The sequence below is a fragment of the Anas platyrhynchos genome, chromosome 3 (assembly GCF_047663525.1).
Source record: "Anas platyrhynchos isolate ZD024472 breed Pekin duck chromosome 3, IASCAAS_PekinDuck_T2T, whole genome shotgun sequence".
Lineage (NCBI taxonomy): Eukaryota > Metazoa > Chordata > Aves > Anseriformes > Anatidae > Anas > Anas platyrhynchos.
In genome coordinates, this window is record NC_092589.1 from 9,977,387 (window position 1) to 10,004,604 (window position 27,218).

At 39.5% G+C, this 27,218-nt stretch overlaps 1 protein-coding gene and 1 long non-coding RNA gene across 4 annotated transcripts in view; one reads left to right on the forward strand and one right to left on the reverse strand.

The window, feature by feature from the left end:
• MACROD2 (mono-ADP ribosylhydrolase 2) overlaps window positions 1-1,363 on the reverse strand; it is an 862,160-nt gene extending 860,797 nt beyond the window's left edge. Inside the window, exon 1 of one of the 3 annotated variants that reach the window (XM_027453320.3) lies at window positions 1,135-1,363. In XM_027453320.3, the coding sequence (XP_027309121.2) occupies window positions 1,135-1,180 (46 nt within the window). In that variant the 5' untranslated portion in view covers window positions 1,181-1,363. The remainder of the gene's footprint in view (window positions 1-1,134) is intronic. The other 2 variants (XM_072035275.1, XM_027453322.3) reach the window with 2 other exon arrangements.
• Window positions 58-7,766, forward strand: LOC110352770 (uncharacterized). The gene is made up of 3 exons (XR_005264079.2): window positions 58-681; window positions 4,271-4,659; window positions 5,085-7,766. It is a non-coding gene; the product is annotated as an uncharacterized lncRNA (long non-coding RNA).
• Window positions 7,767-27,218: the final 19,452 nt, after the last annotated feature.

Here is a 27,218-nt window from a genome sequence, read left to right on the forward strand (position 1 = left end):
ACAGTGGGAACTCCCACCAGGGCTGGCCAGGTGCCTTCCCCCAGCTGCCCCCTGCATAAAAGCATTTCCTTGGAAGGCAACAACAGGCAGCAGGAAGGGCTTCCACAGGTGAAGTTGCTTACAGCTGATGGCACACAAGCGACACCCGAGAAGATTTAACTCCATCTTCTCTGCTCTGGAAGAGAGAAACTTTCAAATCTGGCAGAAATTTGTTGTCTCACCTCGACTACAGGCACATTGCAAGCCAGCTCTGAAAGAAACACGGACACACGATGTAACTCCCTGCCTCAGGGGCGAGTTTGATGGAAGCAGCTAACCTACAGAGCGATCAGCCTGCTTGTGGCTCTCAGGTTTTCTCCTTCCATATGCCTACTGGATTTCTCCACAAAGAGAACGAATGCTATCCTTTGAACCGGTCGTCTGCCTTCCTGCCTCGAAATACACACGCAATCGTAGGGAACATAGGAGAAAAGAGAGAACTTGTAACAACCCCACTGGTGCGTTTCAGTTTTCCCTCCTCTCCCCCTTGTAGGTTTCTGGGTTATTTGTAAACACCCCCGGCAAGGTTTGTTTTCCTGAAGCCTCTTCAGATAGCCGATGTAAATATTTACACTCCTGCTGCGTGAATTTCTCCCGAAAGGGTCCCGCTGCTCTCCGGGTGACCACCACGGGGACACCAAGGTCAGCGGGAGGCGCCTGCCCCATGCTTGCAGGAGCCGGGCTGAGGGAGCCCGGGGGGGGAGGCAGGGGGGCAGGCTCCTTTTTTTTTGGGGGGGGGGGGCCCATTTCGCAGCGGCGCGCCAGAACCCGCAGGCTCCGCACCTCAAAGTAGCCCGGCGGAGCATCGCGTTGGGGCCAAAAATCCCGAAAAAATTAAAAAAAAAAAAAAAAAAACACACCATTTTCTCCCCCCTCCCCACACGAAGAGCACGGGTTAAAGCGGGACGGGCACCTTTGGAGCCCGGCCGGCTCCGGGTCCGGCTCCTGCCCTGCCAAAACCCCGGGGGGGGGGGGGGGGGGTCCCGCAGAGCCCGGGGGGCGGCAGGGACTGGGGCAGGGACTCGGGGGGCGCCCCCCGGCCATGTGGGGAGGCGGAGGGGGGCGGCGGGGCCCGGCCCGTGGCGGCGGCAGTACCTTTCTCCTCCCGCCAGAGCTTTTTCCGCTTGTTGCCGGGGTACATGGCGCTGTGGCTGGCGGCGGCTTTGAGCTGCAGGTTCCCCAGGCTCACGGGGGGGGGTGGAGGGGACGCCGAGCTGCCCGCTGCTGCTGCCGCCCGCCGCCGCCACCACCACCACCACCAGCGCCGTGCAAACGTCGCTCCCCGGCTCCACAGGGTGCCTGGCGGCTGGGGCACGCCTCGCTCCAGCACGACACCCCCGCAGCGCCCGCCCCCCTTCCCACCGCCCGTTGGCTCCGCCAGCCGCCGCTCAGCAGCCCCCTCCTCCGCCCGCCGCCGCCGCCGCCGACACCGGACCGGGCACGGCGGGCGAGCCGGCCGGGAGGAGCCTGAAGCGGCGGTGCTCGCGTGGGGATGGGGACGGGGACGGGGATGCACGGGGACGAGGCGCCGCAGCCCGGGCCCTCTGTGTGTGCGGGGGGTGCTTGGTGCGACATTAACGGGCGAGGCGCCCCCGGTGCCCCCGGGGAGGGCGCTCGGGGCCCGGCGGCGCGGTGCCGGCCGGCCCGGGGCGGAGCAGCGCCCCCTCTGCTTCCGGGTTGCCGCCGGGGCCCGGAGCTCCGCCGCGTTGCTACGCGACGGCGTCCGGGCTGCGGCCTGCGGGGCCCCCGGGAGCCCAACCCGGCCCGGCCCGGCGGGGAGAAATGCATACGGGGGCTCGGAGGAGTCAGAGCCGGGAGGAAAAGCACCCGCTGGGATGTGGGGAGATCAATGCTGCGCGTGGTCCCGGCGCGCTGCGCTGTCCTTTCCAAAATTCCCCTGCACCGCCACTGACCCGCGCCTCGCACGGGTTCAGGTCCTCTCAGAAACTGCACATCCCTCACCTCAGCCTGTGTGCTCTTTCACTTTCTGACCTCGCCTAGCTGGTACCTGCCAGGCTTGCTGGTAGCGTTTAGGTTAAATTATTTATTTATTTATTTTCCATGTCTGCATAAACACAGAAACTTCTGCAGCCTGAATAAGTAAACATAGGGGAATAAGCAAACATAATAAGGAAACAAATGAGGCCTGCCAGCAGCCCTACAGATCCTGCTAGCCCACGCTACACCACACGTGGATGTACCGGCCCTAACTCACGCAGGCGAGAGGATGCAGCCCTGGGACAAAACAGGCGCTGGCAGGTGCTTCAGAGCTTCACAGAAGGACGCGCACAAACTCATCAGTCTGCACTTCGTTTGAGCTAAATCGTATAGAAAGACTCACTCTGTCAGGAGCAGGCTTGTCTTTGGTGATAATGTTCTTGTAGTTGGCCTGTAACAAAGATAGGTGAGGCACAACACAGCATTACTAAGGCTTTGTCCGTTTTCAGAAATACATTGAAAAAACACGAACTTTTCCAGGCATTATTCCTCATCACTTCACCAGCATGTGTTTTTTCTTAGTCAATAAACTACATATAAAATGCTCAATAAGCACAATTTAAAAAAAAAATAAAATATCAAGAAATCTGATACAAAACAACAAGAAATGATACTGTGAATTTGGAATCATCGTGTACAAGATACACAACATTGCCATTCTTAAAAGTGAAAGAGGCAACATCAGATAAAGCAGGTCTATTGAGAAACTACCTAAAGATACCGCACTCAGGGAACCATTGACATGTATAATTGACATGTATAGCTACCAAGTCTCAATTGTCATGGTTAAGGCAAAATATCAGAAAAGACTGAATTATCCAGTAGAAAGTATGCTCTCGGTTTAACTGAAGGAATTTTTGAAGATTAGTAGAGGAAAAGATTGTTGTCTTTTCTCGGCGTTTTGAGATATTTTCTATCAGGTCATGTCAGGAAGGAGCTAATCCGTCTTTGGTGAAATACTCTCTCTTTACAGAAAGTCTGTAACAATGTGCTGTAAAACAAACAGAAAAGTGCAAAATGCCCCCTCTCGCTGTGCACTTTGGCTTGGAACTTAGAAGAGGTACAATTTAATTTAAATACTTTACATAAAATGAAATATTGCTTTTAGAGGTGATATATCTGAAGTATTTTTTAAAAAGGACCAAGCTTTTAAACTTTACATTTTCTTTTAAACTTTCCTTTTTAAAGCAGCATAAAGCAAAAATCTGTAAGAAGACATGATTCTAGCTTCACCAGTTACAGGAATACCTGCTATTTTATTAAGTTCTCCTTTCTGATGAGCCAACAGCATCTGCAGTGTTGATGTTAATCTTAAGTCACTGTGCAGTTCCTCACAGCAGAATCCTTTGTCTTATCACACTTACTGGTGCGAGGGAACACTCAAAGTTTGCCTTTTAACCAGTTCAAATCAGAATAAGCCTCCTCTTCACAAAGCATATTTCAATATTCAGATTAGATCAGCTCCTAAGGGTACATTACTGTATCTTTACGTGATCTCTTCATTTTGGCCAGGTGATATGCTCTCATAGCCCAAGCACAGTTTTCTCAACTTGATAATGAAAATGAGAGAAAAGCCAACAGATAAAGAGGCATAAAAGAGATCTTAGTTTAAATCATGTGTGTGTATATGGTGTACAGTAGATATTTGAACCCATATCCTAGATCATTGCCATATTTACCAAGCTACTGAATATTCTAAAGTCCTGTGGGATCTGTTCCACATTTTATAAATCAACGTTTATTGGACCAGAAGGGGAGAGAGAGAAAACTCGCTTCTCATCCAGGGCATTTGCATGCATTCTTCAGTTGCATTTGTAAAAGCAGCTAAAACAGCCATCATTTTGGAAAATATATAAAGAAAATATATATCTTTATAAAAAAAAACCAAAGCCTGATATTTGAGCCAGCACCAAAATAGAAGACCAGATGGTGGTGGGTATGCTCTGCTCCTGTACTTGGCCTAAGTCTTGTTCAGGCTTGAGAGCCATGGTAGGCCTCAATGTGATAGCTCCTTGAACCGGACAGCTCGTTAACAATGAGCAGGCAGCACTCGTTACCATGAAATCTCTCATGGGAAGTAATGAATCAAATCAGAGTCCAGAAAACAATCTGATAAGGAATCTGAGCTTGACTACAAGTCAATCACTTTATCTAATAAAGGTGGCGCCTCATCGCTTTCTTCTCTGTAATCAAAGGAAAATTCATCTCAACACCGTTCCTCTGTTATCTACAGATTGTGGCAAAGCCTGACGCTGCCTCGCTCCCCTTGACACCTGTGGTTTATGCAGGACAGGCACCGGACAGTCAGGCCTCCCCTCTGCTCAAACCTGGTCCCTGTGGTGAGACTCATTGATGAGGACGCATTGAAGTACAAAAGAGGGGGACTGTGCAACCTGATTCCCAAACAAACTGGCAAAACACCTGAGTCCTGGAAAATTACTCACCAAAACACAATGACTTTGCAATCCTTTAAATAGTGATTCCAAGCAAGAACTCTTTGAGTGGCTTTGCCCTTGATCACCCCTCTGTGCTGGGATGTCTCTCAGGGTACCCCTGCGAGGAAGCACATCTCATGGCTGACACCTTCAGGAACAAGTTCATCCATGGACAAACTCCAATAAGGTAAGTAATTCACTCTAAAGGGGGATTTGGGAAGCACACGACTGGATATAGAACCCCCCAGGAACCTGCAGCAAGCCTTGGGTGAACCTCGCCATTCACAAATCTTTAACTAAATTGCTGTTTTTATTGTAGCAAGTTCTTTAGATCTCTGCGTTAAATGACTAATACTTACATACAGATTAAGTATGGTTAAAATCATATAATCTTTTTATTTGCTATAAAGTCATATAATAAAAATCTTAATTGCTGCTACATTAGAGTTGTGTAAGATATAACTCCATGACACAGATAAAAGATGGGAGTAAAACTTCAACTTAAAAATAGAAGTGTTTAGATTTTCCAATTCTGGTAAGAAAAAACTTATTTTACTTTTTGTGTTTGTTTCTTCTCAATTGCTGTTGGTACAATTGGTTCCACCGGAGCAGGAAGAAATTCTGTCACTGACTTCAGCGTGAGCATGATTTGGTGTTCAGTTCTTATAGTGGTGATTCTGGATTCCAAAGATCACTGATCCTCCAGGTCAAGTGAAATTTTAAGTCATTTACCAGCTATCTTAGGCTAGGTCTTCCCTGCTGTTCCTGAATAGGAACAAAACGTTCAGCTTTGTAGATATGAAACATGAATAGTTCTTCCACAGCTGCCTGCAAGCATGCAATTCCCACAGCCAGAGCTAGAATAATATATGGGAAATGGGCTATTAGAAATGCAGTTTGGGGAGCACACCTAATTTCTTTATAAAGAAGGATGTTTTTCCTTGGTTGAGTACATGTAACGTTTGCCATGGGTGAATTTTAAAGGAAAAAAGGCACAAATATATCAGACTTTCTGTCTGACAAGTTTGTGGCTCTCAGTCAGCAGAGGGAAGAAAATATCCACATGACAAGAATAATAATCCTGCTCCCTGGATGCTGGCAGCAGTCTAACACACTGCAATGAAATCTAAGGAAAGCAGGGAACAAAACATAGGCTATGTCTTTTTCTTTCTGTAACAGGCTAGCTGGCACAGAAGCATAACATTAAATATATATAAATACATTTTATTTTCTTGCTCATAACATTGTTGATCAGAGTTTTAGCCTGAAGTATTAAGTTTGCCTGTTGTTACCACACAAGAAACATCTCCTAACAGGTAGCATCCTAGAAGTGGAGTGATGCTTAGACACAATGCTAATCTGTGTAACACACAATACAGTAATTAACTTCTGCCTCTAGGCAGACACTTAACTGTCTATGTAAGTGGATGAAATTGTGCAAGGACAACACTAGATTTGCAGCAACTATGTAGAGTGAGCATGAACAGAATTCACAGGAGACGCTGAAGGAGAGAAACTGAGGAAAATTCTACGCAAAAACCAACAGCACAATGGCCAGGAACGTGAGAGCAGAACTGCTAGGGCTGAAGGATGGAAGTCAAGGATGGTGATCTTTCAGAGAAGCAGTCAGCGGTGGCAAATGTGGCAGGAAAATTTCACTAAAAAGCAGCATTTTAGTACTTAGATGAAAACCACTCAGGCTAAAAAACCTGATCTATTTTTTTTTGGAGAAGACTGTAGCGAGGTATATACGCTGCCAGCTAAAGCAATACTTAGAAGGCCTAGACATGTTCTGTTGAAATAATGAGCATAAAAATGCATCTTTAGTATTAGACTAATGATTTGTGTGTTTTTGAGCATCCATGGCCCAGTGAACATTCTCTGTCATCCTATGCAGGAAGATGGGAAAAGCCCAGAAATAGTGTTTAAAATATGTGTAGGCTGCACAGAATACAGGTTTCTACTGTGATCGTAAAATGAATGTTTGTTTAACACAAGGATAAAATAATGACGGGTTAGAGAGTTCCTGTTAGAGATATAATAGGAAATGTAAATTAGTAAGAAAATGAATAATACACTGTATAAGTAAATAAATGGATGAAAGAAAAGCTAGAACCGCACTGGAAACTGTTGGGTCATTCAGCACCTGTCTATAGCATTGTGATCGCTATCAACCACCCCAACCAACATAAAGGAAGCATCTCCACAGATCCCTCAGTGAGCCTGTAAGCGGGGTAAAAGTGAGCAGAGTTAGGTCTCTGGAGGAGGTGGGTTGTAGCTGCTGGAGGAGTAGTGGCTCCACGGAGGGTCAGTAGTGGCATCTGTGCCAATGGCACACTTGAAGAGGGGAAGAAGACGGCTAGTTTGAGCTGCAGATCTTAAAGGGGGAATGAAAATCATCACTTGAGAGGACAGGAATGGAAGTCAATCATTCCTGATCTTGGTCATCTGAAAAAAATATTTGAGAAAATCTATGCAGAAGAGAGGAGGACACTTCAACATGGCAAACTGATGCATCACAGCCCAGTCCTACATCAAGTCAGACGTGAGTGAATATCCACAAACACAACATGATGCTGGGCCAGGGACTATGTTTGTAGACTTTGCACTGAGGGCAACAAAACCGAGCAGTCTGGAGCTGCCCCATTAAACAGTTTAAAATATGCCTGTGAACTACTCAGTACTTGTAAAGTCAGTATGCTAATTTCAAAGGTTGTGTAACATGAGTTACGAAGAATAGATCTGAACTTCCTTATTCTTCAAAAAGCATGTTCATGCCTGTTTATAAATATAAGAAACCTCTTACATTTGCAGAAAATGCAAATGATCTTTTAATAATAGGTGGTAATGATTGCACTGCCATGTTTTCCTCTTACTTTTCAGATTTTATACTTCTTTCTTTTGTAAAATCTAAACAACTGAATAATACAGAAATTGCAAACAGAAACGAGTCAAAGTACTTTTTTTTTCAGTGTAACTGAAACATGTTTCTATCTTGTTTAACACAAAATATTTGGGTTTCTCTTCTCACTCTTTCTTTTTAAACCTAGACACTGCCTTGGTTATGAATTCAAAGTTGAATGCTGGGGCGTGAAACAAAAAATTAAAGTGAATTCAGTAGTCCTTTACTTCATCAGTATTTACACTATTTAACTTTGAGTACAATGAAAAAGGTAAAGATGAAATAATGTTTTCTCAGAAAATCTTTCTGAATTTTCGTAATGTAAATGCCATTTTAATTAACTGATGACATTATTTTAAATGTGAATTTAAATTGAGATGATTTCCTCTGGTTCTATCCCACTGAAAAAAAAAAAAAAAAAGAGATCACAACTTTTCTGTTAGGAAAATTTCCTTCCTGATGTATGTACATTTTGAAATGTGTAATTTGAGTAGCTAGTAAACAAAAGTAATTTATTATTGCAATAACATAATAGAGCAATATAATATATAAAGTGGGTGTTTGACTGATTTATATTTAATAAAAACTGTCTTGATAGTCATTATTTTCACTTATCAGAGCTTGTTTGTGTAGTAAGCTGTGTTAGCACAGTCTTGTTGATTTTGATTAAATCCTGTGCCAACACACGCTTCCACAGCAGGAAATTCTAATGCGAATTTACAGCCCGTGTACGTTAACCACCGAGTCTTTCCTCCTGTCCATTCGTATCACATAGTGAAACTGCTCTGAGTTCCTCTCGCATGGCTTCCACAATATCATTGATAAAATGTCACCTTTCACTAGCACGTTCACTTTCAAATTCACTAGCATGCATTTGAAACAGAAAACGCACATCATTTCTCTTTTATCTGAGAGTCGCATCCCCCCTTATGAGCTTCCAAGCTACGAGCATACCTGGGTGAAGTTTCTGTTAATAAAATTATGCCGAGCGACAGGTAGAGAGAGAGTTAACTGATGATAAGGATTAGATAAATTGTTACCTGCAATTTCCCTGGTTTGTTGCCTTGGGCAAACGAGCTGAGGATGAGGCAAGCAACTACAGGCTCCCTTTGTCCAGCATCATGATTGGAGAGAAAAATGAAAGACAATATACTCGTGGGTTTCTTACACCTTTTTGATTTTAATCTATTTTGCCAGGGAAATACATCTTGGTGCAGCAACTACTGTGATAACTAAACTCTTCAAACAAAGAGGAAAAAAATGCTTCTGTACTGTTGATGTGCTTGTTTATATGATTTACTATAGGCACTATTTAACAAGTACTCAAAATTCATAGTAGTTCAGTTTAATATCTTTTATCCAGTGAAGGATATTTAGACCTGTATCTAGAAATGGCCATTCTTGATAGCAAAGGAAACATTAGACACTTAAAACAATTAGAGATAATCATTGAAATAATCTAATACAAACACATTAAGTGAATCTTCTGACCAGGAAGACTTATTTTCTAATATTGAGATATACAGTTATCTTTATTAGATTTATTAGAACATCACAAACACTTTTTGAAGAGAAATTTGTAGATCCTTTGAAGTCAAACCCATTTTAAGTCAACTATTTTGGTAAACTTTGTTCCAACACAGTAGTGCCCTAGCACAGTTCAGTTTTGTAATGTAAATGAGAGTGGAGTATGTTCCCAAAAATGACAGAAGACCCCAAACTTAATTACAGTTCAGAAAGATGAGGTGTGATTATATATGCCAGGCAAGAATGATCCATGTTTTAATTAGTCCAGTCATTGCTGTGTTGTAACAGAATTCTGCACTATAATAAAGATAACTGTTCCCCTAATTCACATCCTATGATCAAAACTCGCATATGCAAGGACAAAGGAGATGGAGCTTTTCAGAGGTTCCAAAGAAACTGAGAGACCTGATTATTTTTATGCACAGCAAAAGAGACCAAAAAAAAAATAATAGACAGGAATGTTCACCTTGTGCTCCTCTCTGGGATCAGCATTATAAGAAACATTTAAAAATACAAGGGAAAGAGAAACAGCTGTTGATCTGCACTGAAACCACCTCCTGCTCCTGGAACTGTTCCTGTTTCAGGAGGAAAAGAGGGAGAAAAGAGAAGTGTCCCACCCTGGAACCAACCAAATGGAGCAGGTAGCAGAATGCCAGACTGACACCTGGTCCCAGGCGGTCTGCAGAGGTTCAGATGTTTGCAGTTCTGATGGGGGAGCTCACACAAGCCTGTTCAGGCCTCTGCCAGTGGCCGCTGGAAACCGAACTACTGTTAAGTCTTAATTCTGTATCAGAACAAACTAAGATGCATCCCAGAAAGTATGCAATGAAGAGGAAAACTTTTAGGCAGGAAATCGCTTCTCAGTATGCCACTCGAAAATGTGGAATTCCTGCTCAGCCTACAGTGCCCTCAGTAAAAAGTGGAAATTGAAAACACAAATAGATTGAAACAGTCAAAGTGACCTCAATACAGAAGAAGAAAATGCAGAGCTTAACCATGTGCTCAAACTTAAAGTACATAAAAGTAATTCTATTAACTTCAATAGGCTCTACTGACGTAACACATGTCTGCTGGGGACTTGACCTCTGCTGGCTATGTACAACCTTCGTGCAGTCAAGAGAGTCACATCATCTAGTGGCTTTGAAAGGACAGAAAATAATTAAATGCAATCAGATCTGGCAGAGGTATTATTCTGCAGTTGCAGTAGTTGGTAGTTGAAATGTTTCCTAATTATAAAATTCCTTATGTGAATATTGCTTCTTCTCTTTCTAGAGAAAACAACATCCTGGCAGTAGAAAGGTTTATGTAAGGTAACTATATGAAGGGATAAAAAGATACTTTTTTTTTTTTTTTTGCACTGATTCTTCCACTGTTACTGCACATGTCTACATCTAGGCTTGATCTGTGTTTCAAGACTGCAAGGGGCAATAGGTAAGCGAGTAACCCCAGCAGGCTATGCCAAACCTCCAGTACCCAGCTGAGCAACTGGGACTAGTTGGGCTGGGGATTAATTGGTTGCTAAAAACAATAAAAGATGGGAACACTTTTAAAAGACATCTAACATGCTGGGTGTATAAAATTAGGCTGAAATGACATCATTAAAGAAAGCTTTCAAGTGTCAAAAATGAAAGAAGGTTTTATATTCTCCACTGAGGAATTCTAGATCTCACCAGAGGGGACATCCACTTTCATTATTCTGCTATTTTATCTGTTTTGTCTTTTACAACAGCTTTGTAGCCAGACAGGAAAAAATAAAAAAATAAAAAATAAAAAAAAGAGGTAGAGCTGAGAGTTGAAAGAATGAGCACAGACAGGAGATAAAAGATGTAAGAATTGGAAAGACAAGTCAAAATTTTAAGATTATGTACAGTGCAAAGCTAATAAGAAATAGTTTTTGTTAAAAAAAAAAAAATAGGCTACCTTGAATGTAAATGGTATACATTTTACTCCTTTTAACAGACATCCTGCATCATCAAACTCAGTAAATTACATCACTAGAGCGTTTAATTCATCTGTAACAAGAAAAAATAGTTATTTTTTCAACCGCTTGCTTTTCCACCTCCCTTGTTTGTTTTTCCTTCAAACAACGCCATCTAGCCATGGACATCCTCACCATTTCTGTTTGATTCTGTTGTTTTACTCTCACCAGTTCTATGCACCTTTTGTAGACCGGAGGGAAATCTCTTGTCAAGGCACACATCAGTTACAAAAGTACATCTGCTAATTAATAGGAGCGAGATAGCGCTTGTGATACACAGAGAGTTACAGCTGGTAGGGAATTAAGGGAGCTGACACGCTGGGGTGCTGAGGGCTTTGCCAAGCTGTGTGCTCAAAACCTCTGGGGACGGGGATCCTGCAGCCTTTCTGGGCAACATGTCCCACCCTCTGCTGCATTTGCTGAAGTGTGTCAACACCCATCTTGCACTTTCACCTCTCCAGTTTAAAAAAAAACCAAACACATAACTTCTTGCTGATTGCAGGGTTTTCAGAACAATAATGGTATGGGTGTCTGTGTGTCTTTCAACTTTGTGGAAACAGTGGCACAGTTATTTTCCAGGTTATTTTTCTTTCTAATTTCATTTTACTCTTTTGGGTTCTCTTGCATTATCTTTGCTTCACCTAACTTTTCTTGTTGTTTATTGCTCATCTCTCCATTAGTTGTTCTCTGTATTTTTACCCCCTCTAAATACAACACATACTTTTCTTCCCTTTTTTACAATACTTCCAATTACAATACTTCCAAATCTACCTTTTCCTTATATTTTTCTTTATTTTAATTCAATACAACCCATATCCGCTTTGCTACTCTCCTCTCAACTAAATTGTTCTATTTAATTGTTCTATATAATTATTTGGTGTGAGAGGAGAACAATAGTGTAAATAACTGCTTTATCTAAGACCTGGATATCATAGCAGTTTGTGTGTACTTTTTTCGTTTAATTATGTTATATCACTTTGCAAAAAATTAGTTCATAATTTGGGAGTACAGATTTTATAGGAGATTCACAATGTTACTCAGCCTGAATGCTGCTAATTAATTGTCCTCCACATCACTTGTATTTTATTGCTTTACTGTATAGCATGTTACTGTATCATCGATGTTATAGTATATGATGCAACAAGTGGGACATATATATATATATATTCATTAGGAAACAAATTTCTGAATATTTTTGTTTATTTTTGCTAACTTATCTCTCACATTTTCATAATGGGCAATACAATTTACATTTGCAGATATATTCCATGCAAAAATGTTTTTACACATCTTCAGAGAACACAGTAAACACTGATAGCTACAAATCAAAGGAGTTTAATGTAATACCTGTGCATGATTTAACCCAGAGGTGACTTTCATTTCTGTAGTACTCATCACCTATAACTTTATTGGTTTACCTTGTTGCAATATTTTTGTCACTGGTGTATTAATGACTTGTGCTTTATGTGCCAAAATCAGTGTCAGTGTACATCCTTAGAGTAATCTATACTCCATGAGGATTTCCTGTGGGAAACTATTTTCGTTTTTGTTCTCTCCAGCAAGTTGGCCAATAACCATATTATGAGCTCCAGCCTGCTCTTATTGAACTTAACAGGAAAACTTTTTTTTTTTTAATATTTTGGCTGAGGGAGAGTTATTTATTGCATATACAGAATTTCATTTACTACAGCAAATCCAAGGCTTAGCTACTAACACTATGGGAGAAAGCAGAGAGTAAAAAATGCATCCCTCCTGCTCCGAGCTGGGTAGGGCCATAATGACAGCCCCTGCTCATTCTCCTCTGAGGATCTCCATAATCTGGCAGCATTATCACCGTGGCTCTACAGCACTGTCTCTCTCCTGGGCCATTTTCTAGCTCTGCATTGATGCAGAAGGCATTTGCGTTGGGTGTCCTGTTCCATGGGTCACCTACACGAGCTCAGTAAAGGTCCTAATATCCTCTGCCATAAATCCCTCAGAGCTCACGTAGCACAGTTAGCCCTAACAGATAACCAAGCCTCCCCATCATCCATTCTGGTGCAAATGCAGACTTTCTACCTGCTCACGCATAGCTGTCTAGAGGATAAATGGCTGGCTAACCAGAGAACACTACTTAATTTATGGTTATTCATGTAGGTGGTCACGGCTTCGCTCTACATTCTCCCTTTTGTTATAGGTTGGAAAATGAATATAATCTTTTTCTCCTACAGTGATCCTTTCCTGGAAGTCCTTTTAAGAAGAGGTCTGTACTGTGCTCATTTGAATTTAATCTCATATTTTAATAAGTATCCCACAGGTTTATTAAGGTGTTAGAATTATCTTTAAAGAAAAAGAATGACATTATTAATAAGAAAATTAAGAAAATCTATCTTCCAAATATATTGTTTGAATAGAAACAAAACAGTTTTATAACAAGATGTACCCTGACTGATAACTTGTTTATTTTAAGCAGAAAGCATTGTTTTGGAAACCACAGAGAAAATAATGTTTCAAACCAAGGAAATGCATTTCAAAGTATAATTTATCAGGATGGAGGTTTAGTACTACCACCTCGGTCACAAACTGTGTCACATAGTTGTTTTCAGTGTGGATATTATCTCTCTGGTAATGAATTTGAAAAGAGTTGTCTTGAATACCTTTTTGTTTGTTTGTTTGTTTTTAATGCTAATATCCAGACTGCATCCACCCAGCTCTGTAAAGGTAGGGATGGGCAGCACTTCTCTACATTCACTCTGTTGAAGGAAGCTTTGGAGCTGGGCATTAAGCATCTACCTGGGAAGTAGTTTTCTGGAGGCTCAAGGCAGGCTGTGGTGATATCCAATAATACCCAAAGCAATACTATGGAGGCCAGCAGGCGCTGAGAACATGGTTTAATTGTCCACTGGTGTGGTGTTAACGAGGCCAGCTGAACCTTGCTGGCAGGAGCAGCCACAAGAAACGAGGGTCAGCCACTGTGTGGATGCTGGGTTTCCCAGATGCAGGCGTCCTTCAGCATACAGTGTAGTTGGTATTTGATGGTACGAGCCACACGCAGAGCTTGCCAGGGATAGAAGATTATGAAGCCATGGCCGTAATTATAGCCATTCTCTGGGACACGCTTTAAGGACTCATGCTTCTTGCTGGGCTTTGCCTTGAAGGAGTTCTGTGCCATCCGGACACAAGGTACTGGGGAAAATAGCTGTCAGTGGTCCATGGAGAGATCACATGGTAGCCCAACTCACAAATACAGTACCAGAATACTGAGAGGGGGCTGAAACACATCTCCGGAGGGTAGCTTCCACCATCAGTGGGATACGCTGCTTGGCATTTGGCCCCAGGACCCCGTGGTCACTGCCCCACAGAAACCACGCTCCTTCTCACAGCTGCACAGCCACGAACATCTCTCATCTTCTGTCCATCTGCCTGAGAGTTAGCCACCAGTACACAGCTAGCCCATGCAATATGCTTGCACACAGAGCATCTGAAGTGGGTAGAAAAAATGAGAGCTAATTTTCAAATCCCAAGATGGCAAAAGAGTTTCTCATGGTAAGTGTTCCCTCATGATGGTTGATAACTGCAATTTTAAATAAAATTATTAAAAATCTGAGATAACAATATCATTATTACTGTGGTGAAATATATCATTATTGGGAAAAGCTTAAACAGCAAGAGCAGTTGTTACTTATAATAGCATATAATGTCAGTGTCTCTTATCTTGCTGCTGATAGGGTAAGAAAATGAAATGTACTCCCAAAACTGATAAACCTGTCCAGATTCTTAAACTAGTAATCTAATGGAAGTAGAAATGCACCAAATACAGCTAGAGTTGTCCCAGAACGTGGGAATGCAACCACATTTTGAAAAGTGGTCATTCATTTTACATCTGTTCATTTTTAGTAACCAAATCAATATTCCATAGATGTGACTTGTGAAGATATCACTTACTAAATGTATTCAATTTGAAGTGTTAAATTGTAGCTGTGGTGTACGTAAAGAGTGCTTATCACATATCTGCTTCCAGGTATGAATTATTAAGCAGTGAATTTTGGAAATACCTCATTTTATGCCTAAATCAAGTTGCATTTCAATGCTTTTATTTGAAATAAGAAGCTGTACCAAAGAAGGGTCTTATCTGTGAATGGTATTATCACAGACTGCTCTCCGTAAGCTTTTTATTGATAATCTTTCTGCTAGAGATTTGCATGTATTTTAGGCTGAAGTTCTTTTGCTGCTGCAGAGAGTGTGGAGAAATAAATGTGTTTATCAGTACAACATCATTTGAAATCAGTGTGTATTTATTAAACAATTTAGTTCTTTGGACATTGCTCAAATTGCATTTAAAAACAATGTTAACTTTTCTGAGAGGTAAATAATGTGATAAACAAATACTTCATTCATCATGAAAGACTTCTGTAGATCATGAAATGGTAACAGCCTTTTGTGTATGAAATATGTATTCTAACATTGTCATTACAGTCTGCTTCACTAAAGGTAGCAGAACAGTTTTCATGGTGACTTTTGCTTTTGATGCTCATCTTATTTACTGATCATTTCCCGTATTGAAATTCACCCTAAAAAGTAAATAACAATATTAAAACAAAAATATTGTTTAATTGTAATAGATTTAAGAACATGTAAGAAACACCTTGAGCATACCTTCTCAGACCTTAATAATGAACCGTGCCTTCTGACAGTCTAATTGGAAAATGTATTCTCGGTGAGTTTTTTGTACAAGGAAAGCCAGCTATTTAGACCACAAAAAAAAAAAAAAAAAAAAAGTAAATTAGTAGTTCATGCCTTCCACCCATCTTTCTGCAAAACTTCAGTCTCTTCATGTTGCTCTAGTTGTACAAAATGGGGTAGAAATAGCCTCAGGGAAAAATTCAGGAGTAATGAGGTTACTTCAAGTAGAGCTGACAGAACAACTCTTTATCAGTCCCCCAACACTAAGCCATATCTAGATGCAGCAGGTAAAATCCACATTAAACAAAAGATCAGCTACAATTTTACTTGTAGATAAATTGTATGTTCTACTTCCATTTTTCTGATTAAATGCACAACTTAAGATAGCATCAGAAGGTATGCACCGTAGCATTTGAGAATTAAAGATGCTAGATTAATGCTGGACTAAGAAATGCATGACTGTATCTGCCCTAGTAGAGTTTTGTAGTAAGTTTTAATAACTGTACCCTTTCTATAAAAACAATATCTGCCTAAATATAACATAGTTTATGTATGAAATATGGAATAGCAGGATGTATTTCAGTTCACCCTGGCCAATTGATAGTGATATACATGCTAGATATATAATGGGACAAGGATAATTAATTGTAACATTGCCAAAAGGACACAATGCTTTTTCTGATAAATTCTTTACATCCTTCAAAAGGGTCACAGTCAGTATTTCAGCTTTAGGCTAGGTTATTGCCTAGAGCAAATGTGATTTTAATAAAGTTACACAAGCTATGAAAAAGGTGATCTAGAATGGTTACATGTTTAAAATGTGAAAAACGTTCCAGGAAAAAAAGCTACCGCACTTGAACTTCATGCAAATAAAGTCTTAACTGAATGTAAATGATGTACATTCTTAAGTAAGAGTGCCAAGCTGAAAACAACGAATCATATTAATATTATAATACTAAGATAAGATAGTTTGATCTTAGTTTGATAGAAGTAATTTAAAAACTAGATTGGTATGGCCAGTAGAATACAAATCATGATAGAAGGAAATGAAACCCAGAAAACAGAAAAACTAGCAATAGTCATTTAGGGAAAAAATGAGTTTAAATCCAGAAAAAAAAAAAAAAAAAAGAAAAAAAAAAGAAAGAAAAAAAAGAAAAAAAGTTCTGCTTTTGAAACACCAACGAATCTTATTTTTATAACATTTTTGTACTAATTCTCCACTATTCTTCCAATACAGACACAATGAGGCTGATGTAAAAGGGATTTTGCTAGTAAAACTGACTTTACTTGATAAACAATAACAGCAAATCTTGCTCAAATTTTCATTTACAGATATAACGCTGCCAGCAAACTGTTACATAGGTTTTATCCAGCCTCAAACCAGATCTGTCTCTACCTTTCTTTCCATGTTTAATCGGCCATCACCTGCTATATGCAGTTTCACATCACGCTATTCAAATGAAATACTGCAGTGATTCAGCGGTGATATTTTCCTGATTTTAAAGTTCGCATTAACTTGACAGTACAGTTTCTTTTTCTGGTATGATAGCCTAATATAAGTAAACTGAATAAAACTGTCAAAACTGCTCTGATGTTAGAGTCTGGTCTCATTTTCCTAGTATATTCCTGCATCTGAGCAGGAGCAGAGAGAAGTCTGAAGAGCTTTTTAGTCCCAAAGGGCAGCTGCTGCACATAAAAGTGCCAGCTGCTTTTCATGATGGTTCAATGCCACCCACGGTCATAAATGCTCTTTCAAAAGTGATGTCAAATTCCAATTGAAAAAGTAATGCTTTGAAAAGTAAAACTAAGATGGGATAAGGAAATACCTGAATTCAAGAAGATGCACTCCAAATTCTGATGAAGTGATAATGAGAAATGAAATTAGATTTCTTAGAAGAATTACAAGATTGTCCCTTTATGAAGGCTTCTATAAAGCAACCACTTGCAGAAGAAAAAGTAGATCAAGAATAGCTCCAAATGAGAATCAACAATGAGGGGCATTAACAAGATGTCTGGCAATAGCCATGGACAGTTTTAATTTATTTATTTGAATAATGAAAAAACAGCAAGTTTTTTTTCACAAATCGCAGATATATTTCATTAGTCCACTCAAACATGAGGAAGAAAAGCAGTATAGGGAAAAACAATATTTGAGTTCCTTGGCTTAAAAAAAAAAAAAATGTTTCTGCAGGATAAAAGCTGAAGCAAGGTTTCTTCTTATAGGTCAAATTCCAACAACAATAAAACAAGGCATATAGCCACCTTCACTAGATCTGTATATATATCCCCAGGCCATCAGCAGAGGCTATACTGACGTAGAGTGAATGAAGCCTGACATGACCTTTCAGCTGTGGGGGAGTTAGGTCAGGCCAATGCGAAATGCAAACAGACAGACATTTAGAAAAATGTTTAAGTGATTGTGATGCCCATGGCACTTGCACTAAGTGAAACAAAAGTTTGAGAGAATTTGAGAATTTCAGTGGATGTTTTTGTGTTTTAATCAAGAATGCAAGACTCTTAAAGGTGTATAATGAAAAATGTCACCAAAGTGTTTGGATAAGATGGAACTACCATCCCTAAATAAAATATCTTTCACACCATGCCTATCATACTTGTAGAGACTGATACAGTTTGGCAACAACAGACTAGACTTCAGGTAATGCATCCTAAAAAATGCCTACCTAAGAAATTGTAATTTACAGCCGTGTGGTGGCTCAAAGTTCATATCTCTTCAGCGTTAGGTCAGAGACTCCAGACAGCACTGAAAAGCAAATATTGTTTTTAAGGAGAAGAAAACTGTGTGTAACAAAAGTAAGGTTACTGCTAATATGCTATTTTGATGCTGTGTTCAGCAAAATTAATAATTGCCAAAGAAATGCTGGACACTAGTCTAAAACAAACTCTTGCTCTGAAGTGAGGGCATTTTACATTAAACATTTAGCTGAGCGGGCAACAGCAAAATGCTGTAGATTGCAAACACTAACCAGGAACACCTGGGCTGCAAGTCTGATTTGCTGTGGGTGAGCAGGGTTATGAACCTCCATGGTGGCACAGCTACCACGAAATGGAGACAGACTGCTCCAGGCCCCAGGTAGAGAGATAGTTACATTTTAAGACACATTACTAAGCAGTAAACCCCAACTAACCCGTCTCCTCAACGAAAGCCTCCCCTGCTACAAATTTGTTTGCATTAAATTTGGCAGATGTTATATTTGGAAAGAATCTACCAGATTTACTGACTTGTTGAGACACACTCTTTGGTTCCAGGTCTGTAAATTATAGAAATGTTAGAAATGTGTTGACTTGGTCAAAATATTTGTGGTGCATAAACGTAAGCAAATGCATTAGTCTGGAAAAGAGCAGGATCTTGGAATGAGAACAATTCCAGAGGGAAAAATAAAAAAAAAAAAAAAAAAAAAAAAAAAAAGCACATATGCAAAATTACTGGTAGTAACAAGTGGAAGACCTAAGTGTTTCCTGTTGGATGGTTCCTTTGTTTGCTTTTTGTTTTCTGAGGAATCTAACATACTAAATATCATCAAATATGAGATTTCATAGGTGACACTGGAGATCTCATTCCTGTTCTAACTAAATTCCTGTGCTAATAAAGCAGAATCTTTAAATACTTACTGAAATGTCTTCTGCCAAACAGTGAAAATGGGACACTACTCGTGTTTATTAAAAGTCAATACAGGTATACATCTTCTTGATGATCACTCTATTTGCTGTTACCAATTATAACCTGTATTCTTTCAATCTAGAAAACCCAGATTCCTTCAGCTCATACCGTATGTGAACGTATTCATGCCATCTCAAAAGTAGATAAGCGCAAACATTTTATTTATGGGATGTCAGTCTTAACAAGTGCTGCAAATATGGCTCAGTATCTCGTACAGCAGCAAAACAAAGACTCTAATCTACACACTATATAACAAGAATAAAAGTAGAGAAGCAGGTGACATCTTATTTCAGTTATTATTGCTACTGGGAATGATGAACGATATATAGAAATACACATAAATGTATGTATGCATCAAAAATAAAAATGGTTTTGAACAAAATGTCACATAATTTCTTTTCCTCTTTACATCCAGGACACACTGAATGAAAGTCAAAGATTAAGACTGTAAGATATAACTCCTCTGCAAGTTGACAGCCTTAGCTGTAAGTACTTGTTTTCTCTCCATGCCATTTGTCTTCTGTAAAGCATGCTGGCAGTGTAAGACAATGGAATAGCAAAGATTTTTTGAAACAGATGTCTATGTTAATGATTGTGCTCTAAATTTTCTGAAGTTTCACATTCTTCTGTGTTTACATGTTATATCGTGTCCTCTCCAGCTGTCCCTTTGTAGTTAATTCAATATTAATAAACAGCTTACTGGTACCAAAAAGAAGACTGTCACCATGGTAATCATAGTAAAAGGTCATTTCTATCTCGTTTCACACATATGGTATAAAAATTTTCATCGTGCATGTACCAAAAACCTACAAGTTGCAAGTAAGGCACATACATAGATGGGAACACCTCTTTGCCTGCAGATCAAGGGTGGAGGACCACATTGCACGCTCTCTTCTTCCTTATGGTTGCTGTAAAAGAGGATGATGAATCTGTCAGTAAATCAAAGTGTTACTCTTGACTTCCAAGTATTCACATTTTTGTCAAAAACTGTGATCTGCTTTCCCAGTTCAGCATGTTAACCCCATACAGGGTTAATTTTGAATTCATACTTCAAGGTACTTCCATATGGTAAAATGTTTGAGCATTTGCTTAGATTTTTAATTGAGTGGTGTTTTTTTTTTTGACTGCAGGCCCAATTCATCATAGTTTACTTAATTTGCATTTGGAAGTAGATTATGTATTTTACAGACAAGTTTTCAAAAACTACTTTACAACTGTAGACTGTGTCATGGTAAAAGCTGTGACTCAGTAGGGGAAAAGTGTGCAGTCAGCACATTGAAATGAAGAAATGGTCATGTTCAGCACATTGAAATGAAGAAATGGTCATGTATAGAGGAAAAACATGAGTTCTTGAACTCAGGTCACTATTCGATGTATTTTAACTGAAATACACAGACTTTAAACCTATACTGTGGTCAATAGTAATTTACAGTGCTGTACTATGTGTCAGATGGATTTGTGAGGCAAAGGAAATTTCTAAAGTAGTGCTTTTAGAGCACTGAACCATCTATGCCAAATCCTTTTTACAGCCAACTCAGTAATCAATTAAATATTTCTAATTATCACCAAAAATGTTATTAATTACAAGCTAGTCATAATAAGAAGCTACATTTTTCATAGAAGCTCCAGGTGGGTGATGATATACTTCTGAGGAGATGAAATGACAACGCATTCTTCTAAAGGCAAATTATTAAGCAAAGAGGGCCAGTTTGAACATTACAAAAAGTTAATTCAGTTTTCATATGTGACATTCCATTTTGAAGTGCTTCATCAGATATACCAGCTCCAGAAGAGTTTGGTTTTCTTCATCGGAACAAAAATATAACAGATTTCTTTCTTACATTTCAGTTAACTGAGGTCCAAAGTAACACTTGTGCTGGGCTGGGAGTTGCATTTTTACTTCTTTTAACCTCCTTGTTCTTCAAGTAATAAGTAACATCTGTAAAACTCAGTCTTGAAACCTCTACTAGAGCCAGACTGACTTGTGACAAGGCTTTGGAATTAGCTAAATCTATATAAAATCATCTGTTGCATTTAAATTGAGGCCCATCTGGAGCCAAATCTGTTGAGGGATGTGAAGTGTAAGACGACAGGCTTCCACAACTATATCAGCAGTAAGAAGTCTAGGGAAAATATGGGTCTGCTGCTGAAAGGACATGGGACCTGGCGACAAAGAATAGAGAAAAGACCAAGGTGCTCAATGCCTTCTTCACCTCTATCTTTCCTGGTACAACTTTGCTTTGGGAAGCTCAGGAATAGCTGATGGAGGGCAGTAAAGAAATTCATAACAGACTCTTCTTAGTGGTATTCAGAGATAGGACAAGAGCCATATTAAAATACAGTCGAACTTGGCTGAGCATAAAAAAATGCTTATTTATGTGAGGGTGGTTGCACACTGGAGCAGGTTGCCCAGAGAGGTTGTGGAGGCTCCATTTTTGGAGATATTCAAAACCTGATGGGATGCAGTCCTGGGCAGCCTGCTCTGTGTGACCGTGCCTGAGCAATGTCATTGAACTGGGCAAATTCCAGAGGTCCAACCCAACTTCATCCATTCCATAATTCAACAATAACATTAACCAAAGAAAACCGATTACCTCTCTTACAAAGACAAAAGCCAGAATAATCTCTTATATAAATTAAAGTAAAGGGGCAGTCCCATGCCAGTGATGATAAAGGCATGCCTAACAAAAGCAGGTACCTCTACCATGATAATCATGGAGCCAAACAGAACACTGGCCATCATTCTACAGAATGGACAGTGTCTTTCATATGTAGTATTGTTTGCCCAAAGTATTAAAAGCATTTTTATAAACTTTTTTTGGATGAAACTTGTTAAATACATAATTTTTCTCCATTCTGGAAAAACGATGACTAAGAAGGGATATGACAAAGACCTACAAAATCATAAGTGGTGGAGGGAGACTGGATAGAGGTCAAGTATTCATTGCCTTTTCCAAAGCAAAAATTATGGGGGATCAAATTAAGTTATTATGTGCTGGTTGAAAACAGCAGGAGAATTTTCTTCATGTGAAGAGCAGATTTGAGGAAGTCCTTCCCAAAAGGTGCAGGGAGTGCTGAAAGTTTACAGCAGCACACAGAGAGACTAGACAACTTCAAAGAAAATAAAACCACTGAGGGTTATTAAATGCTCAGGTCAAGAAGTGTCTGAGCTTCCCAGCAGCTGGAGGCTAAAAAGTATCCTATAAGCTTACTCTAGTTTTAGTCTTTCAGAAACATTCTTATTTGGCCACTGTTCCTTTGAGGCTCCTGTTAAGGAGAAGCAGAAGCCTGCTTGCGCTAAGACTGGAATGTCCCTCCTACAAAAGGCAAGAGGAAAGGAAATGGTAGGAAACGTTTACAAGAGATATGAAGCAGAAAAGGTGGAGGAAAAAAATCAAAAAGTGAGAAAAAAAGTAAAAACCCAACACACACAAAAAAAGTTGAGTTTGTGAACACAATGGAATTGTAAGGGACTACACAATGTCAGGTATGAACTGTATGACCATTGTCAAATGTCATGAATATATCACATTTACTGTAAAACAGTTTGTACTAAGGAGTTTTAAATTGGAAGGAAGAATTTTTTTTTTTTTTTTTTTTTTTTGGTGAGGATGATTGAGACACCAAAACAGGTTGCCCAAAGATGTTGTAGATGGCTTATCACTGGAAGTATTCAAGGCCAGGTAGGACAGCCTTTGAGCAACCTGATCTGGTGTCCCTGCTCACAGCAACGGGGTTACGGGGTTGAACCAGATGATTTTTAAAGGTCCCTTCTACCCCAAACCATTCTATGGTTTCTTTTTGGGTTTTATGTGGTGGTTTTTTGTTTTGTTTTGTTTTGTTTTTTAGTCTATTCTATTATTGCAATAAGATGTTACTCTGTACAATTATATTAACATGACTACACCAACGGTAAGTAATGCTATAATTTGTATCATACCAGTGCATTACTGGGACAAATCAAGCAGTTCTGTAGAAACTGTAAGGCATTATGTAAGAGATGTAATATATTGAAATAAAGCTTTTAATATCAATGACAGTCAATTGGATGTAAAATAGCATTTTTTTATATAAAGACTGAAGCTTAGCTACAAACGATAACCAGATCCACCTGATAAAATGCAGCAATGAGCTTTAATAGAGTTTTTTAAGTACTAATCTTTGATATAAAGATGTGCTTAAATTAGTTGTGGGTTTTAACGTAAAAGAAAGACAGAAAGAAAAATATAAGATAATAATGTTTATCCTTAAAAGCACACACAAAATTAGCTGAAAATCCCACGTAGACTTTAAAGATGAAGGAAGGTAGATTGAGAAGGAAGGAGGCTCTTCATAACAAGGCAGCAGTTTGTGCTTCTCTAGCAGTTGTTCACAGCAGAAACATCTACTAAACAATTCAGGAACTAACCTGAAGTAGCACGCCCTCATTCCTCTTTATTATGGAATAAATAAACAAGTTTCCTGTGCTCAGTAAGAAAACAAGGCACTTGGCATTGAAAGACTTTAGTAGCTAAACCACCTTCCTGCAAAGAGCTGCTGCCTGATGCACAGCACTCTACCGAGAGTACCCCTTGCTGTAGCACGCTACAAGAAGGAGAATACTCCTGTACTTTCTTTTTTTGCAGTATTATTGCCTATGTCACCTTTGTTAAGTAATAACAATGCTGAACAAATTTCATTTTAGTTAGTGACAAACATTTGAAACCAGCAATTTCAGGGCATGTATTTTTCCTTTCTAAGTACTTCTCTATTTATTCCCCAGAAATTCCCAAGCACAAAGGTGCAAAGCGGCTGTGTAGCACACACGCAGATGTACACACATGCATATATGCTTTGTGCCTCTTCTTTTTGTTTATTAAAGGGAAACTCCATGGAGCTGCAAGGCCTCCAAAATCACTTTCTACTCAGAAAGCAGGCCTCAGTTCTTTCCAACCAGAAGAACTGCTAGTAATCACTTCTAAGTATAGCAGGGGGAAATTTCATTTTTCTCCCCTCTTTAGCTTAATCCTCTTGCATAACTTCCTTTATACCACAGATCTTATCTATGTAGGTGCTTTGTTCTTACCGCATGCTATCCTCCCTTTGCACAGGTGCAAGGATTGGTCTGGATGGAGGAACTGATCTCAGTTATCAGTAACCTGACAGTCTTTTACTGTCCCTCCATCTGGTGGCTTCCTTCACGAAGTCTTCAGGTTTCTGCAGCTTTCAGCATAAATCCAGCGCTGGCTTTAAAAAATGCAAAGGGCTTCAGGTGCCCAGTCTCTCACCAGAGGCTTTAGGTAAGCCTGAACGAGATATTTTATCTTTTTAAGTTAGCTTCAAGTTCCTTTTTTTTTCTTTTTTTTTTTTTTTCCTTTAATGTTATTAACACTAACCTGACGTTAACATTAATACTACTAAGTAATAGTCACATTAAATTCAAACTACTGCTCTGAGAGCATGGGAGGAAAAACAAAACTTGAAAGATCTCTGTAAACAAAGTTATTTTCTAGTTAGCTTGCAGACAGTGGAAAGAATAGCTATTGGTGTTCCGATGGGTGCCCCTACACCCTCTACGACTACTCCTAGAGGCCTTGAGAAACATTCAAATTAAATAAGTAAATTTGAATCCAACAATTTTGAATTAGGGTGTACCAGTGCCAACAAAACAACAGTCATGGGAAATTTGAAGGCAATAAAAAAATTGTAGCTCCTGATTTACTCTTCAGTTGTGGTGGCTTTCTGCATGCAAAGTCATTGCAGCTGTGCTGCTACATGACAATGTGGTGAAAAAGGATTTCATAAAAGCCAAGCTAGAAGTACTATTTTAAATTTTCTTTTTAAGTGTATAAAGCTTTAATTAGCACTGCTCAGCTGGAAAGCTTATAAATATTTGAACAGCAGTAAGATGTAGTTTACTTTTACTTATAACTTAACATAAATTGGGGTCTCGTAATTATCAAAACAGCAGTATCCTCTCTGAGATCGTGTTAAGAGGATCATGTTTCCTGATCAGTGTTGGGAATAACTAATTTTAATGAGAGCCATTGAACCTTTATAATGCACCTCCTTTTTATTCTTTAAAAGGATTGCTAATGTTCAGAGCTCTGTTCGTAATGGAATAGGCTGTTCCATATCACTTTTTGTGACGAGTAATAGAATTCTGTTTTATTCGGTTGATCCAAAGGTAATTGGCAATGTTTAACTAAATATTAAATATGATTCCCCAAGAAGGTTTTAAATCTGAATTTTGGGTAACTGTGTAATGTGAGAGTTGTTTTGAACAGTTTATTTCAGATGTTGGTACGCTACCAGTGAAAACTATATTTAACTGTCAAAGCTACACCTTTGTCTATAAATGTTAGCAGGATCCACATGTTTTCCTGTAGGAAAAAGAATAGCTATAATTAAAAAAAAAGAAAAGAAAAAAAAAGTTATCACAGTGGTTTCTTTCCAATTTGCTCAAGTTTCTTACATGCCAGATATCACTAAGAAGAATTTTGGTCTGAGTAAAACTCCTTTGTGACTACGTATGCGCTAACCACATGGGTGATAGGGATTCCTTTAAAAATACCCTGCTATTCCCAGTAGCTGTTTTCTCTCGACTCATACAAGATTCACTTCCCATTACAGCTCTCTATCATTTAGCATACCTTTACCTCCAGAGCCTGCCAACATTATCACTGTTAACTCCTCCCCACTGGGGATCTCATTATGAAAAGAAATCAGGTGCCCAAATTCTATTAGTTTCATTCATAATTAATAGTGGATGAGATCCTCAGCCTTGTATGCCTGTTAACAGCCTCCTGGATGTTTCCCACGGACAATTTTGTACAGGATAATATTTAGTTCAGCAAAACAGAAAGTATTTTAATTATACTATCTCTGATTTCAAGTACAGGAGGATCTCCAGCTGCCAGAGCTTTACTTGTATAAGCATTCTTCTTTGGTGCAAGATAAAGTAAAAATAAACTAAATTTAACAGAATTCCCGTCACTCAAGAGGATATTTTATTTGACCCTTCTCTGTTCTCATTAGGCCTCAGTATTCCTCTTCACAAGGTTTCTGCATTTTGGCTGCATGAATTTCCTTCTGAAGAACACTTTTTTATTTGCTTGAGATCCCATGGCAACCATGGCAACAACAGGATGAGCAGACAGGGTTTCCAGTTCAAACTAGATACCAAACACAGTCTCAGATTTGTTACACATCTGGAGAGTATACATTTGAAACAAATGCTTTACGTGGAGATGCTGCGCCCTATACAGGACAACTTCCAACTTCTATTGAGGTGAAACATCTGTTTTTCAAAATATTTCTCACAAGAGTATTTATGAAATTCCAGAAGGATCCAGTAGGAGTTCGCTGAGATTTTACATCATTAGACAAAAGCAGTCAATATTACAATAAGGTCATTATAGACATGAGCATAATTGAAACATTACAGATACCTCCCTCCCCCCCCCCCCCCCCGCCTTCTATAACATCCTCACATACTCAACACCACAGTGAAAGTGAAGTTCAGTAATTATAAACCCACTCCAAATGCTCAGCTAGAACAGAATTTTTCTGTTTTTAAGAAAGGATCATTGTTGAAATAAAAGCGAGTAGATGAGAACCATAAGTAACTTGATACACTAGAAGCCCTTCAAAACAGCAGGTAAATGTCCTACTACAAGGAGTTGTTCACATCTCTTGAATAAATTGACAGGATTTCGAATGAAAGTAATACTGTAGCACAAAGAGAAACCATTTACTTGTTTTGGCAGCTAGTGTTTTGCTTCTGACTACAGTAGCTCCATAAGTTTTAGCTAAGCTTGCTACACGTGGTGTGTTTCTCCTTGTTTGTTTGAAATACACGTTCTCCTGTTGGGAAACCAGAAAGCAAAGGCATACATGATATGCTGCAACTTGTTGCCATCCTCCTAGGTTTAGGATGCAGGGTCTTCCAGAGGAATCATCTGTGCTGTGGTTGTATAGAGTGCAAGCGTTCTCGTTAGGATTCAAACATATTCCTCA